This window comes from Oncorhynchus tshawytscha, linkage group LG02, assembly GCF_018296145.1.
Source record: "Oncorhynchus tshawytscha isolate Ot180627B linkage group LG02, Otsh_v2.0, whole genome shotgun sequence".
Classification (NCBI taxonomy): domain Eukaryota; kingdom Metazoa; phylum Chordata; class Actinopteri; order Salmoniformes; family Salmonidae; genus Oncorhynchus; species Oncorhynchus tshawytscha.
In genome coordinates, this window is record NC_056430.1 from 12,622,983 (window position 1) to 12,637,601 (window position 14,619).

At 42.2% G+C, this 14,619-nt stretch overlaps 1 protein-coding gene across 1 annotated transcript in view; it reads left to right on the forward strand.

Annotated features, from left to right (window-relative positions):
• Positions 1-2,991: 2,991 nt before the first annotated feature.
• LOC112221644 (zinc finger protein 23-like) overlaps positions 2,992-14,619 on the forward strand; it is a 12,433-nt gene continuing 805 nt past the window's right edge. Inside the window, exons 1-2 of the mRNA XM_024383842.2 lie at positions 2,992-3,260; positions 12,198-14,619. The exon at positions 12,198-14,619 is cut by the window's right edge and continues 805 nt beyond it. Of these exons, the coding sequence (XP_024239610.1) occupies positions 3,068-3,260; positions 12,198-13,375 (1,371 nt within the window). The 5' untranslated portion in view covers positions 2,992-3,067 and the 3' untranslated portion in view covers positions 13,376-14,619. The remainder of the gene's footprint in view (positions 3,261-12,197) is intronic.

Below are 14,619 nucleotides of genomic sequence, written 5' to 3' on the forward strand. Positions count from 1 at the left end.
TTGGTATGCAATAGCACTGCCTTCAATCGCATGGCTCCACAAAGGGTTAGGCGGACAGCACGGTACAATACTGGGGCTGAGCTCCCTGCCATCCAGGACCTCTATATTAGGCGGAGTGAAAAGAAGGGCCGGAAAATCATTAAAGACCCCAACCACCCAAGCCATGAACTATTTTCTTTGCTGCCGCATGGCAAGAGGTATCGGTGCATCAAGTTTACACTTTGTCGTCCATTTTGACAGTAGAATAAATGTTCCTGATTCAGATTTAGGGGGGTAGTTTAAAGTTTCGACCAGGGAAGCTCAACTGTAAAGATACATTCAAGTGTCCACATAACAGCGCAACACAACTCCTAACATGACAGATAATAAGCTACATAGCCCCTAGACCAGGGATGGGCAACTCGAGTCCTCGGGGGCTGAAGTGGTGTCACACTTTGTTCCCCATCCCTAGCAGACCCATCTGATTAAACAAATTGCATTCTAAGATCATGATTATATTGCCTTCAGAAATTATTTACACCCCTTGACCTATTCCACATTTTGTTGTGTTACCGCCTGAACTCAAAATTCATTAAATATATTTTTTTTCTCACCCATCAGCACCCATACAAACAATACCCCATATTGTAAAAATAAGTGAAAACATGTTTTTAGAAAATGTAGCAAAGTTATTGAGAATGAAATACATGAATATCTAATTTACATAAGTATTCACATCCCTGTGTTACAATCACCTTTGGCAGCAATAACAGCTGTGTGTCATGCCCTGACCTTAGAGAGCCGTTTTATTTATCTATTTGGTTAGGTCAGGGTGTGATGTGGGGTGGGAATTCTATTTTTTAAGTCAGTTTAGTTGGCGCCATCGATTTGAGTAATCCAATCGTTCAACATGCAGACAAAGGAATCCAAAAAGCTACCACTAAACTTTGTTAAAACAAGTCAAATTACATTTCTATTTCATCCTCAGGTATGCTAGAATGTAATTAAACTATAATATTTAATACGGAAAGAAGTATGTTCAATAGAAAAGTACAATTATCAGACCTCTTCTTCATCTCACGCACACAGACTAATTACCAGCTATGACTCCCAGTGCCAAAACTCTTCCTCGTTTGGGAAGAAACAAGCCTGAAACCTTGAACAAAGACTGTTGACATCTAGAGGAAGCCATAGGAATTGCAATCTGGGAGCCGGATTTAACATTGACCCTATACGTTCTAAGGGAAGAGCATGGGATCTCAAAAAAAATGAAAATACAGTTGGATTTTCTTTGGATTTTCTCCTAGCATATCAGTTGTGTTATAGTCTCATGCATTTCTACAAACTTCAAACAAAAAGTGTTTTCTATCCAATGCTAGCAATTATATGCATATCCTGGCTTCTGCGCCTGAGTAACAGGCAGTTTACTTTGGGCAAGTCAGTCAGACAGGAAGTGGGGAAAATAGGAGCCTGAAGTGTGGGGATTCAGGTTCTCTATAGAGAACTCAGATAGTGTTCTTTCTTTACCAGGAGGAAGATGGGAGATGAGGTATGCTTGAGGTTATATGGGAGAAACTTGGAGAGGGTAGGGGGCTTCAGGTTCCTTGGGATATACTTTGACACTAAACTGACCTGAGCAGAACACATTGAGAGTGTGGTGGTAATGTGTAAGAAGGTGCTAAATGTGATGCGCTGTCTGATGGGGAAGGAGTGGGGGTGCTGGGCATTCGTCATTGATGACCATGTATGTTGCATTGTTCTGATCTGTAATAGACTATGGCAGTATAGGGTATGGTTCAGCAGATCAGACTTCATTAGAAAGGCTACAGGGGCAAGAACTCAGAATATGTAGTGGGGCGTTTCGGGCCTCCCCAGTGGCTGCACTACAGGTGGAGATGGGGGATATGCCATTGCAGATTAGGAGACAGCAGCTGACAAAAAAATATTTGGTCAACCTACAGGAACATAGGGTGTCTCATCCTGCGAAAGGGATTTTAAAGACATGCTGGGAACATGAGGAAAGACAGAAGCTTTGGGTGGGTGGGTAATACCCAGGCGAAGGAGATGGCACTGTATGGAAGGAAGTTTAGTCCAATGGTAGCTATTCCTGTAAATCCACCACGGCTACTCCCGCCTCCAGTAGTTGATCTAGAAGTGTTGGAGAGACTAGCTGGCCATACTGTTGGCCTTGAAGTGTGGGTGGAGTAAGTCGTTAGTTGTAGCTATTTTCTCTGATTCATGTGCAGTGTTGATGAGTCTCCACTCCGTTAGCTCACGTAGCAGACAAGACCTGCTTTATGAGGTGTTACAAACCCATGGCAGGATTAGACAGATGGGTATACAGATAGGATTTACTTGGGTCCCAGCCAATGTGGAGGGGAACAAGACAGTTGATGTACTGGTTAAACAAGCACTTAGTAGTGGGGATGTTGATGTTGTAGTTTCAATGAGCAAGGCAGAGGCAAAAAGCCTGATATGGACAGTGACGGTGCAGAGATGGCAGGAGCAGTGGAAGAGAGATACTAAGGGCAGACATTTATTTCAAGTACAAAGGAAAGTCAGGGAGGGGAGGATGGCAGGACGGGACCTAAGAGAGGAGGCTAAGTTTTACAAGATTAAGGGTGGGACACAGCCGGTTGAATAAGAACTTAAATGTGATGGGAACGCATCCAACAGGAAAGTGTGATTATTGCCAGGAAACAGAGACCATGGAGCATGTATTGCCACAGTGAACAGTATCAGAGAGAAAGAGGTTGAGGTCTAGCATGAAGGGGATATAGGAAATTTTAAAGAGTATATTGAGGAGAATATCATTAGATAGTTATATTTTAAGTGCAACGGGCTGGTAGGTAAGATTTCGTTTCTCCCCGTCTCTGGCCCATACAGTACAGTAGGTGGCGGTAATGCACCATAACTTTGGATGCCAACCGCCGATAAACCTCACCGAAGAAGAATGGAGCCTTTCCGACTATTACGTGAGGAGGCTTTTATTTAGAAAATGTGCGAAATTCCGTGACCCGGAAGTATTTTTTTGTTGCTAACGAGACACTTATCTAAGGTCGTCTGCTCGTCTTTCACGCTACTGAAAATGTCCAAATTACAGGTGTTGAATGCGTTTCTTACTCAGAAATTAACAGCGGTGGCTGTGGAGATATTTGGGGCAGTGGAGAAAATGATAACAGTGTACGAGGAAGAAATGTCCCGCTCAAATGAGGAGAGCAAACGACTACAAAGACTACTGGATTCGGCTTACAAACCAGAGATAAGATTACATAAAACAGGTTTGTAGCTAACAGGCTGACTTGACTGGGGAGGGTCAAGTATTTTTTAAATCTAGTCCAGGGCAGGGTGAAGTCATTTGCAATAATGAAGTGTCGATATTTACAAGTGTTTTAGAATTATTTGCTTTATTAGCCTATACACCGGGTGTACAAAACATTAAGGGTGGTCTTTAATGTCTTTCCGTGACATAGACTGACCAGGTGAAAGCTCTGATAACTTATTGATGTAATTTGTTAAATCCACTTCAGTCAGTGTAGATGAAGGGGAGGAGACCGGTTAAATAAGGATGTTTAAGCCTTGAGGCAATTGGTGAATGGTCAAGACAAAATATTTAAGTGCAAAAAGAAATGCAACAATGAACGAGTATGGTAGTAGTAGTAGCTGCCAGGCGTACTGGTTTGTGTCAAGAACTGTAACGCTGCTGGGTTTGTCACGCGCGACAGTTTCCAGTGTATCTAGAATGGTCGACCACCCAAAGGACAATCAGCCAACTTAACACAACTGTGGGAGGCATTGGCGTCAACATGAGCTAGCATCCCTGTGGAACTTTTTTGACACCTTGTAGAGTCCATGCTCCGATGAATTGAGACTGTTATGATGGCTAAAGGGGAGGTGAAACCCAATATTAGGAAGGTGCCCTTAATGTTTTGTACATCGATACTGCCCCTCGTGATTCTCTGCTGGAGCGCCAAATCAAGTGCATCTCCAAGCTATTTAGCGTGGTTTCAATCAAATGATCCATAGCCTATAGGCTACAAAGTGCATGCACGGAGAAGCGCAGAGTTATATTTCTTAGAGCTGCTGGGGTCATGTAAATAAAACTAGGCTGCATGGATAGTCCAACCCTGAGCCCCAGCCTGCTCAGCTAATCAAAAAAGTTTTTGTGTGCTGCTTAACCATTGACTGTGTTGCTGCTTAACCATTGACTGTGTTGCTGCTTAACCATTGACTGTGTTGCTGCTTAACCATTGACTGTGTTGCTGCTTAACCATTGACTGTGTTGCTGCTTAACCATTGACTGTGTTGCTGCTTAACCATTGACTGTGTTGCTGCTTAACCATTGACTGTGTTGCTGCTTAACCATTGACTGTGTTGCTGCTTAACCATTGACTGTTGCTGCTTAACCATTGACTGTTGCTGCGTAGGTGGCAGATAAGGAGGCGAGTCAAAGGTTTCTTATGTAAATATATGTTTCATTTTCTTGCTCGTGGACTAGACTATAGCCTATATTCTGTTCAGTTTGAGAAGGAGAGCGTGAAGATGAGGAGGAACAGAGGTCAACTTTGATAGCTTGCTACTACTATAATAGATTTAATTAAAAACAATGTTTCTTGCCCATGATGTATTTAGTTATTGACTTCACAATAGGCCAGATGCTAGTAACTTAAAGCAGCAGCTGCGGAAATAGACAGCTCGTGGTGCTGAAAGTAGGCATAATTCATTTCAACAGTCTTCATTTGAATTAGACTGAACAAGAGGGCTTTGTTGGAGCCTATTTCTTCCAATTTAAGAAATGAGGTAGGCCTACCTTTTTGACGGATGAAATTGGGCTACAGGCTGCTATATCCATTGATTTGTCAGTCAATTTTTCCACCCACCATGCACACTTTAAATAGCCTACCTCCATGTCAGTGAAGGGCTGTTAAAACCAAGACTAATTGAGGGGTATGAGAGGGTATGCCACAGGCCTACCTTTTTATTAAAGAAAATGCCCCCAAAATCACAGGCCTACCCCTTGTTAGCTTAACATTTTGAATAAAATAAAATGGATCCGATTATATAAAGTAATCTATAACAGAGCTTTGGTGCACACTGCTTTTATGCTAGAACCAAGCTGTAAAATACCCTGGAAAGACGTGACTCCGATGGATATGGGGATATCATTGTTTAGTTTCTTTGACATTCAAAGGCTGAATTTGCTTGACAAGTAAAGTAATTCTGTCATTATCAATTAAGATGTTTACTTTCTGTACAATACATGTTTAAACCCAGACAGCTTTTAGGGAAGCACTTGTGACCTTCTCTCATTGGGTTGAGCCATGGAAGAAGTGTAGCCAGCAGTTAATCTTAAATGTCTCTGCATCAGTAGGCCTACTCTGTCTGGGGTGGAAGGGTAGGCCTACCATGCACAGATTCCTATTATTTGCAAGCAGGGACAGTTTCGTTGCAAACAAGACACACTGATTTGGCATTGGAGAAGTATGATAAGTTAAACACAGGCCTATGTCTCTGTCCATTCTTAGCCTCTAATTTTGGTAATTTTTATAGTATTAAAATAAGATTCAGCTAAAGTAAAATTATTTAATGCTCTGTTCTGTCCAAGAAGGGAGGGTAAACAGTAGACATGTTCTCTCCTATCCACTTTGTTTTTTTTGTTTGGGGTAAAGGGTAGGGTACATTTTTTTCAAGTGTTCAGGCCATGGAGGGTTTAGGTAAAATATTCTCAACAAAAATAAAAATGCAACAGTTAAAGATTTTACTGAGTTCCAGTTCATATTAGGAAATCTGTCAATTAAAATAAATGTATGCCCTAATCTATGCATTTCACATGAGTAGGAATACAGATGTGCATCTGTTGGTCACCTATTTTTTTTAAGGTAGGGGAGTGGATCAGAAAACCTTTCAATATCTGGTGTGACCACCATTTGCCTCATTCAGCGTGGCATCTCCTTTGCGTAGAGTGGATCAGGCTGTAGAATGGTGTCCCACTCCACTTTGATTGCTCAGCAAAATGGCGCCGGAAGAAATGGCAGCAGTTTTACTGGCGCCCAACCAATTGTGCTATTGTGCTTTTTTTTCTCGCGTTATTTGTAACTTATTTTGTACATAATGTTTCTGCAACCATATCTTACGGCAAAAAAAATCGCTGTCCTGATATCCAGAAACTATCACTCACCTCGGATTAGACAAAGATGTTTTCTTCAACAAGCAGGAAGCACAGGACATTCTCCAAACACCCGACAGGGCCAACATCCCCACTATTTGCAAGAGTAGGAGATGCAGGTATAGAGGACACAGAGCAGGATGCCTCATGAGGACCCACAGGAGGCGAGTGGGAAAGCTGCCATTACCATCAATATTACTCGCCAACGTGCAATCACTGGACAATAAATTAGACGCGGTACGATCACGAATATCCTACCAACGGGACATCAAAAACTGTAATATCCTATGTTTTACGGGATCATGGCTGAATGACAACCTGGATATTCAGCTAGCGGGATATACGCTGCACCGGCAAGATAGAACACGAGGGGGGTGGTCTGTGCATATTTGTAAACAGCTGGTGCACGAAGTCTAAGGAAGTCTCTAGATTTTGCTCACCTGAAGTAGAGTATATTGTGATAAATTGCAGGCCACACTACTTGCCTAGAGTTTTCAGCTACACTTTTCGTGGCTGTTTATTTACTACCACAGACAGATGTTGGCACTAAGACCACACTCAGTCAGCTGTATAAGGAAATAAACAAACGGGGAACCACTCAACCAGTGGCGGCGCTCCTAGTTGCCAGAGACTTTAATGCAGGGAAACTTAAATAATTTTTACCAAATTTCTATCAACATGTTAAATGTGAAAACCAGAGGGGAAGAAATTCTAGATCACCTGTACTACACACACAAAGACGCATACAACACGCTCTCCCTCGCCCTCCATTTGGTAAATCCGACCACAACTCTATCCTCATGATTCCCGCTTACAAGCAAAAATTCAAGCAGGAAGCACCAGTGACTCAGTATATAAAAAAGTGGTCAGATGAAGCAGATGCTAAACTACAGGACTGTTTTGCTATCCTTTAAGACTCTATCATTTGTAGGTGATACAGAGTAAACATACGTGTCATATGTAACTTTACCGCTTGCTCTGTATAATATGAGTAGTATTTACATTTCTAACGATTTGCTTAAATTTATGAGTACTGACAAATATAATTTATGGAACATGTTCCGGGATTCTTCCGATGGCATTGAGTAGTACACCACATCAGTCACTGGCTTTATCAAAAAGTGCATCGAGGACGTTGTCTCCACTGTGACTGTACGTACATACCCCAACCAGAAGCCATTGATTACAGGCAACATTCACACTAAGCTAAAGGGTAGAGCTGCCTCTTTTAAGGTACGGGACTCTTAACCCGGAAGCTTACAAGAAATCCTGCTATGCCCTGCGACGAACCATCAAACAGGCAAAGCGTCAATTCAGGTGTAAGATTGAATCATACTACACCGGCTTTGAAGCTCGTCTTATGTGGCAGGGCTTGCAAACTATTAGACTACAAAGGGAAGCACAGTCGCGAGCTGCCCAGTGACACGAGCCTACCAGATGAGCTAAATCATTTATATTCTTTCTTAGAGGAAAGCTGCACTGAGGCATGCATGAGCGCATCAGCTGTTCCGGACGACTGTAATCATGCTCTCTGTAGCCGACGTGAGTAAGACCTTTAGACAGGTCAACATACAAATGGCTGCGGGGCCTGACTGATTACCAGGATGTGTGCTCCAGGCATGTGCTGACCAACTGGCAGGTGTCTTCACTGACATTTTCAATATGTCCTTGATTGAGTAATACTAACATCTTTCAATCAGACCACCATAGTCCCTGTGCCCAAGAACACACAGGCAACCTGCCTAAATTACTACAGACCCGTAGCACTCACGTCTGTAGCCATGAAGTGCTTTGAAAGGCTGGTAATGGCTCACATCAACACCATTATCCTAAAAACCTTAGACCCACTCCAATTTGCATACCGCCCAAACAGATGGACAGATGATGCAATCTCTATTGCATTCCACACTGCCCTTTCCCACCTGGACAAAAGGAACACTTATGTGAGAATGCTATTCATTGACTACAACTTTGTGTTCAACACCATAGTACCCTCAAAGCTCATCACTAAGCCAAGGATCCTGGGACTAAACACCTCCCTCTGCAACTGGATCCTGGACTTCCTGATGGGCTCCCCCCAGGTGGTGAGGATAGGTAGCAACAACTGCGCAAAACTGAAAGCATGAAACACTGCTTTTAACCAGGGCAAGGTGACGGGAAACATGACCGAATACAAACAGTGTAGCTATTGCCTCCACGGCAATCAAACAAGCTAATCGTCAGTATAGAGACAAAGTAGAGTCGCAATTCAATGGCTCAGACTCGAGGTATGTGGCAGGGTCTACAATCAATCACGGATTACAAAAAGAGAACCAGCCCTGTCGCGGACCAGGATGTCTTGCTCCCAGACAGACGAAACAACTTCTTTGCTTGCTTGGAGAACAATACAGTGCCACTGACACGGCCCGCTACCAAAACGAGCCGACTCTCCTTCACTGCAGCCGACGTGAGTAAAACATTTAAACGTGTTAACCCTCGCAGGTCCAGGCGGCATCCCCAGCCGTGTCCTAAGAGCATGCACAGACCAGCTGGCTGGTGTGTTTTTACGGACATATTCGATCAATCCTTATCCCAGTCTGCTGTTCCCACATGCTTCAAGAGGGCCACCATTGTTCCTGTTCCTAATAAAGCTAAGGTAACTGAACTAAACGACTACCGCCCGTAGCACTCACTTCCGTCATCATGAAGTGCTTTGAGAGACTAGTCAAGGACCATATCACCTCCACCCTACCTGACACCCTAGACCCACTCCAATTTGCTTACCGCCCCAATACGTCCACAGACGACGCAACCACACTGAACATTGCCCTAACCCATCTGGACAAGAGGAATACCTATGTGAGAATGCTGTTCGACTACAGCTCAGCATTTAACACCATAGTACCCTCCAAACTCGTCTTCAAGCTCGAGATCCTGGGACTCGACCCCGCCCTGTGCAACTGGGTACTGGACTTCCTGACTGGCCGCCCCCAGGTGGTGAGGGTAGGTAACATCTCCACCCCGCTGATCCTCAACACTGGGGCCCCACAAGGGTGCGTTCTCAGCCCTCTCCTGTACTCCCTGTTCACCCACGACTGCGTGGCCATGCACGCCTCCAACTCAATCATCAAGTTTGCAGACGACACTACAGTGGTAGGCTTGATTACCAACAACGACAAGACTGTCTACAGGGAGGAGGTGAGGGCCCTCGGATTGTGGTGTCAGGAAAATAACCTCGCACTCAACTTCAACAAAACAAAGGAGGTGATCGTGGACTTCAGGAAACAGCAGAGGGAGCACCCCCCTATCCACATCGACGGGACAGTAGTGGCGAGGGTAGTAAGATTTAAGTTCTGCGGTGTACACATCACGGACAAACTGAATTGGTAAACAATGCCACTTGCCCTACATTACTCATCTCATATGTATATACTGTACTCAATACCATCTACTGCATCTTGCCTATGCTGTTCTGTACCATCACTCATTCATATATCTTTATGTACATGTTCTTCATCCCTTTACACTTGTGTGTGTGTATAAGGTAGTTGTTGTGAAATTAAGTTAGATTACTCGTTGGTTATTACTGCATTGTCGGAACTAGAAGCACAAGCATTTCGCTACACTCGCATTAACATCTGCTAACCATGTGTATGTGACAAATTAAAATTTGATTTGACAAGAACATTCCTCCCGGCCAAACCCTCCCCTAACCCGGACAGCGCTGGGCCAATTGTGCGCCGCCCCGTAGGTCTCCCGGTTGCGGCAGATCCTGGACTCATACCAGGATCTCTAGTGGTACAGCTAGCATTGCGATGCGCGATGCAGTGCCTTAGACCACTGCGCCACTTGGGAGGTGACAGCAACCAAATTGAGTTGGTTGGGATGAGTCAGACCGCAGAGTGAAGGAAAAGCCGCCAACAAGTGCTCAGCATATGTGGGAACTCCTTCAATACTGTTGGAAAAGCATTCCAAGTGAAGCTGGTTGAGAGAATGCCAAGTGTGTGCAAAGCTGTCAAGGCAAAGGGTGGCTATTTGAAGAATCTCAAATATAAAATATTTTGGTTTGTGTAACACTTATTTTGGTTACTCCATGATTCCATATGTGTAATTTCATAGTTTAGATGTCTTCACTATTATTCTACAATGTAGAATAATAATTTAAATCTACAATGTAGAAATAGTAAAAATAAACTCTTGAATGAGTAGGTGTTCTAAAACTTTTGACTGATAGTGTTCACGTTTAAAAATTTCAACCAATCGCTTGGTCGAAAGAACAGATTACTTTCGGTCAACCAATATTTTTTGGGGGAGGGACGGGGTCAACCCTAATTAAGAGTTTGAGAAGCTCCCCACAGAACTGTCAACCACCCTTAACTTGGCGATACATTTTTATTTTTTTTATTTAAAAAAAAAAACGAGAACCAAGATAGTATCTTCTAAAATGTCTGTGTCCAATTGCGTTTGAATTTAGAAAATGCTCCATTATTAAAATAAATGTTTTGCTCCATTAGCAGTGAGATATATATATATATATATATATATATATATATATATATACGCCGCAATCTTGTATATTTCAAATGTTTTACTCATTGATCGAGACAGTTGAGTGTCATCATGACGTGGTACTTTGGGGTGGACCTAGCTCTCAAACTCTAGGAGGCATTCTGCCTTCTCTCTGCAGTTCTCAGACATTTGCTTCTCCCACGACTGCCTCGTGAACTTAAATCCCAACGATGTTTTAACGCTTCGAAACGTCAATCATCGCTTTTGAAACACATGGCAATTTCATCAGCGAGAAAGAATCCTTCAAATAAGAAAGGTTGACTTACTGTAGCAGTTAAAGATCCATACAGCTATGGGGGCCTGCACTTCCCGAGTTACGCTTACACATAGTTGTTCAGAGCATGCTAGATAGCTCATTTACACCGGTGGTTCGCCTCTTGTCTTCTGTCTGTTTTCCGTAAACAAGCTCTGTAACATGGAGATATGGCCATGTGGGAAGACTAACACTCAAGGTGTATCAATTTAACCTTTTTGTTTTTTTTCAATGATTTCCCGCTGATATGAAAGATAAAATCCTTCTACTTCCAATACTTTACGCAAGTGACGTGTGTTTAAAGTTCAGATTGAGCGTTGTGGAGCATAACGAAACTCCCCCCTATAGAAGACACCTTCTTCCAATGACTCTAGTGTCATGTATTGGAAATTATTCATGATCAAGGGCTAGGGTGGCCCACCTGTCTCAATCAATGAGAAGATTTTAAATGGACCAGATTTAGACCAATGACTCAACATATGACTTTATAACTGCAATGGCACTGTAGCACTTTGTATGGTTTACAAAGTACAAATTGACTTTTGAGAATGATATGCTCATGATGGTGTATTAATGTCTGTTTTTATGGGGTGAAGCCAAAGACAAATTTCCACATTGCGTCGACAATAACGTTTTTCTAAAGCAGAAATTATTAATTGAAGGTGGACAAGGCTTTTTGTGACATTTTGGACTTACCCAGGCCTCCTTTTAAGACTCTTTCATTTGTAGGTGATACAGAGTAAACATACGTGTCATATGTAACTTTACCGCTTGCTCTGTATAATATGAGTAGTATTTACATTTCTAACGATTTGCTTAAATTTATGAGTACTGACCAATATAAACATGAATATTGAAAATGTTTTGTATGGCAAAAGTTTCAACATATTGTTGAACATAAAATAATAGATAATACTACTCATATTACAGAGCAAGCGATAAAGCTTCAAATGATACTTTTGCTTTGTAGCACCTACAGATGAAAAATGTCATAAGAGGCCTGGGTAAGGACAAATTGTCACAATATTCCAACTTCAAATCATTATTTCTTAATTATGCTTTAAGATATTTCAAGAATCCTTCTTCCTTCTATGGATTACATTTTGTGAAAATCCCCAAAATCATGGTTTTGTTCTAGTTTCGTGAGGAATCACCTGTAAGTCTTAGTATCAGACTAAGATTAACAGTATCAAAGTATTGCACATTTTATGTTGGCCTATTTCCCTTATGTTACCTTCTCCATCACTCCAGAACCCCAGCAGCTCACTGTCCCAGTCCCTGAGGAGGTTCCCTCTGAGCAGCAGCACTGTGAGCAGGAGTGCAGCCCAGGTCTGGAGCAGGAGGACTCAGACCCTACACAGATTAAAGAGGAACAGGAGGACCCAGATCACACACAGATTAAAGAGGAACAGGAGGAGATCAGGACCAGACAGGAGGAAGAGCAGCTTCAGGGGCTGGAGTCTGATATCAAAGAGTTCATATTCACTCCTTCCTGTGTGAAAAATGACTGTGATCAGTACCCCCCTCAGCACTCACATCTTTCCCAAACCCTAACAATGCAGACCAGAGAGAGGGACTTAGTATGCATCAGCACAACTACAGAGATGGAAACTGAACCTGATGGCGAGGTTTACAGGGGAACAGAATCAAACAGTTACTCTCCACCCGTCCCTGTAGTAAATGGAGCTCAATGTGAAGTCGGTGAAAATGTTAACGGGGGGGTGCCAGTCTTAAAGCTACTACCAGTGTTAAAGCTACTCAAATCAAAGAGAATGTGGACAAATGAGAGACAAAATTCCAGTACCTCTGCAGAGGGCTGGAAAACCGATGCGATGACCAATCAGAAATCAGCCAGTCATGGCAATGCTGCTCCTTGTTGCAAAGTGTGTGGGAAGTCTTTTAAATTTCTGGTGGCTTTAATTAATCATGCGCAAACAGTACATGCAAATGATGCAAAACATATGTGTGGTGTGTGTGGAAAAAACATGAACTCTTCTCAATGTATGATAGAACACCAACAATCTCACATTGCAGAAAAACCTTTTTGTCATATTTGTGGCAAATGTTTCCATTGTAATGCTAAACTGAGAACGCATATGCGTGTCCACACAGGAGAGAGACCATATTGGTGCCAAAAATGTGGCAAAGGCTTCAGGCAGCAGCAAAACCTGAAAGAGCATATGAGGACTCATACAGCGGAGAAACCGTATCGGTGCGAAGAATGTGGCAAATGCTTCAAACACTCAAGCAGCCTGACCGTGCATATGAGGAACCACACGGGGGAGAGACCATATAAGTGCCATTTTTGTGAGAAATGCTTTGTCTCAGCAAGTAAACGAAGTCTCCACCAACGGATTACATTGGAAAGAACTGGAAACTGTTTCAGTGCAGCCAGTGCAGCAGAAGCTTTAGTCATGTGGGGACCCTGAGAAAGCACATGAAGAACATGTACAAACAGTGCCCCCAATTCCAAACCAACACCGCACCCCAAGCGACTCACGTTGCGTTCCTTCCAATGTCACATGTTGCTGAATTTAGAGGGTCACTTTCAGAATGGAGATTCTAATTAGCCCCTAACCCCTCAAGAATTTTCACTGATTCATCTTTGGGAGAACAATGAAATCTCCTGCAGTGATCATTCAGTGACAGAAGACATGTAATGTACACAGAACAATGTAGTGTGATACATTTAAATCTTATCCAGAGTGACATACATTTTATTGCGTTCATCTTAAGGCGAGGTTTCCCAAAGTAGGTCCTAGGCCTCCCCGAGTGCACGTTTTTGTTTTTTTGCTTAGCACTACACAACTGATTTCAAATCATCAAAGTTTTATGAGGTGTTGGTTATTTGAATCAGCTATGTAGTGCTAGGGGGAAGAAAATAAAAAAAGTTCACCCAGGAGAAACCCTTTGAGAAACCCTGTCTTAAGGTAACTAGGTGAGACAAGACCATATATCACAGTCGTATAGTGTAAAAAATAAATAAATAAATAAATAAATAAAAAACATGTTTAAAAGGTGAAGATGCTGTAAATCTACATAAATGCATATAGTGACCACTGAATTGCTGTTACTGTAGGATAGACAGTCCTACACCGTTCCACATTCTGTGATAATTTATTTTTGAATTCATTGTTTGTTTTTTGTCTACCAAGCTGAGAATATATGGACAATCTGTGCTGTCATGTAGGATGTTTAGGATGTTCATGTAACGGTGTTGTTATTGAGGCATAGTTTTACTTTGTCTGTAATATCTCTGCTGTGAGAAAAATGGAAAATAAGTTTAAAAAAAATAAGCGCTCTCCTTTGTCTTTTGCCGCCATGCAGCTTAGCAAATGTTAAAATAAAATAGATATTGAATTGAAATAATTAAAAAAATATGTTTTGGCTTTAGTGTGTGTGCTTAGGCTACTTAAGGCATTTAAATCTATTACACGATTAACTGAATTGAGAACAGAGACTGAATGCAATATGACATTTTATTAAATAGTTTGGGAAATGGCCTTCTCTTGAGGGAAGATCCTCGGAGCCAGATGATGTGATTACAATTAAGAGAATTTGGGTAAGTTTGACACATAAATACATTGCAAGAGTTACTCCCATTGGTTGAGAGAGAGGTTGTAATTGTAAGTAGTAAGCAGAGTAAGCAGATATGTTAAACAGCGAGTGTGAG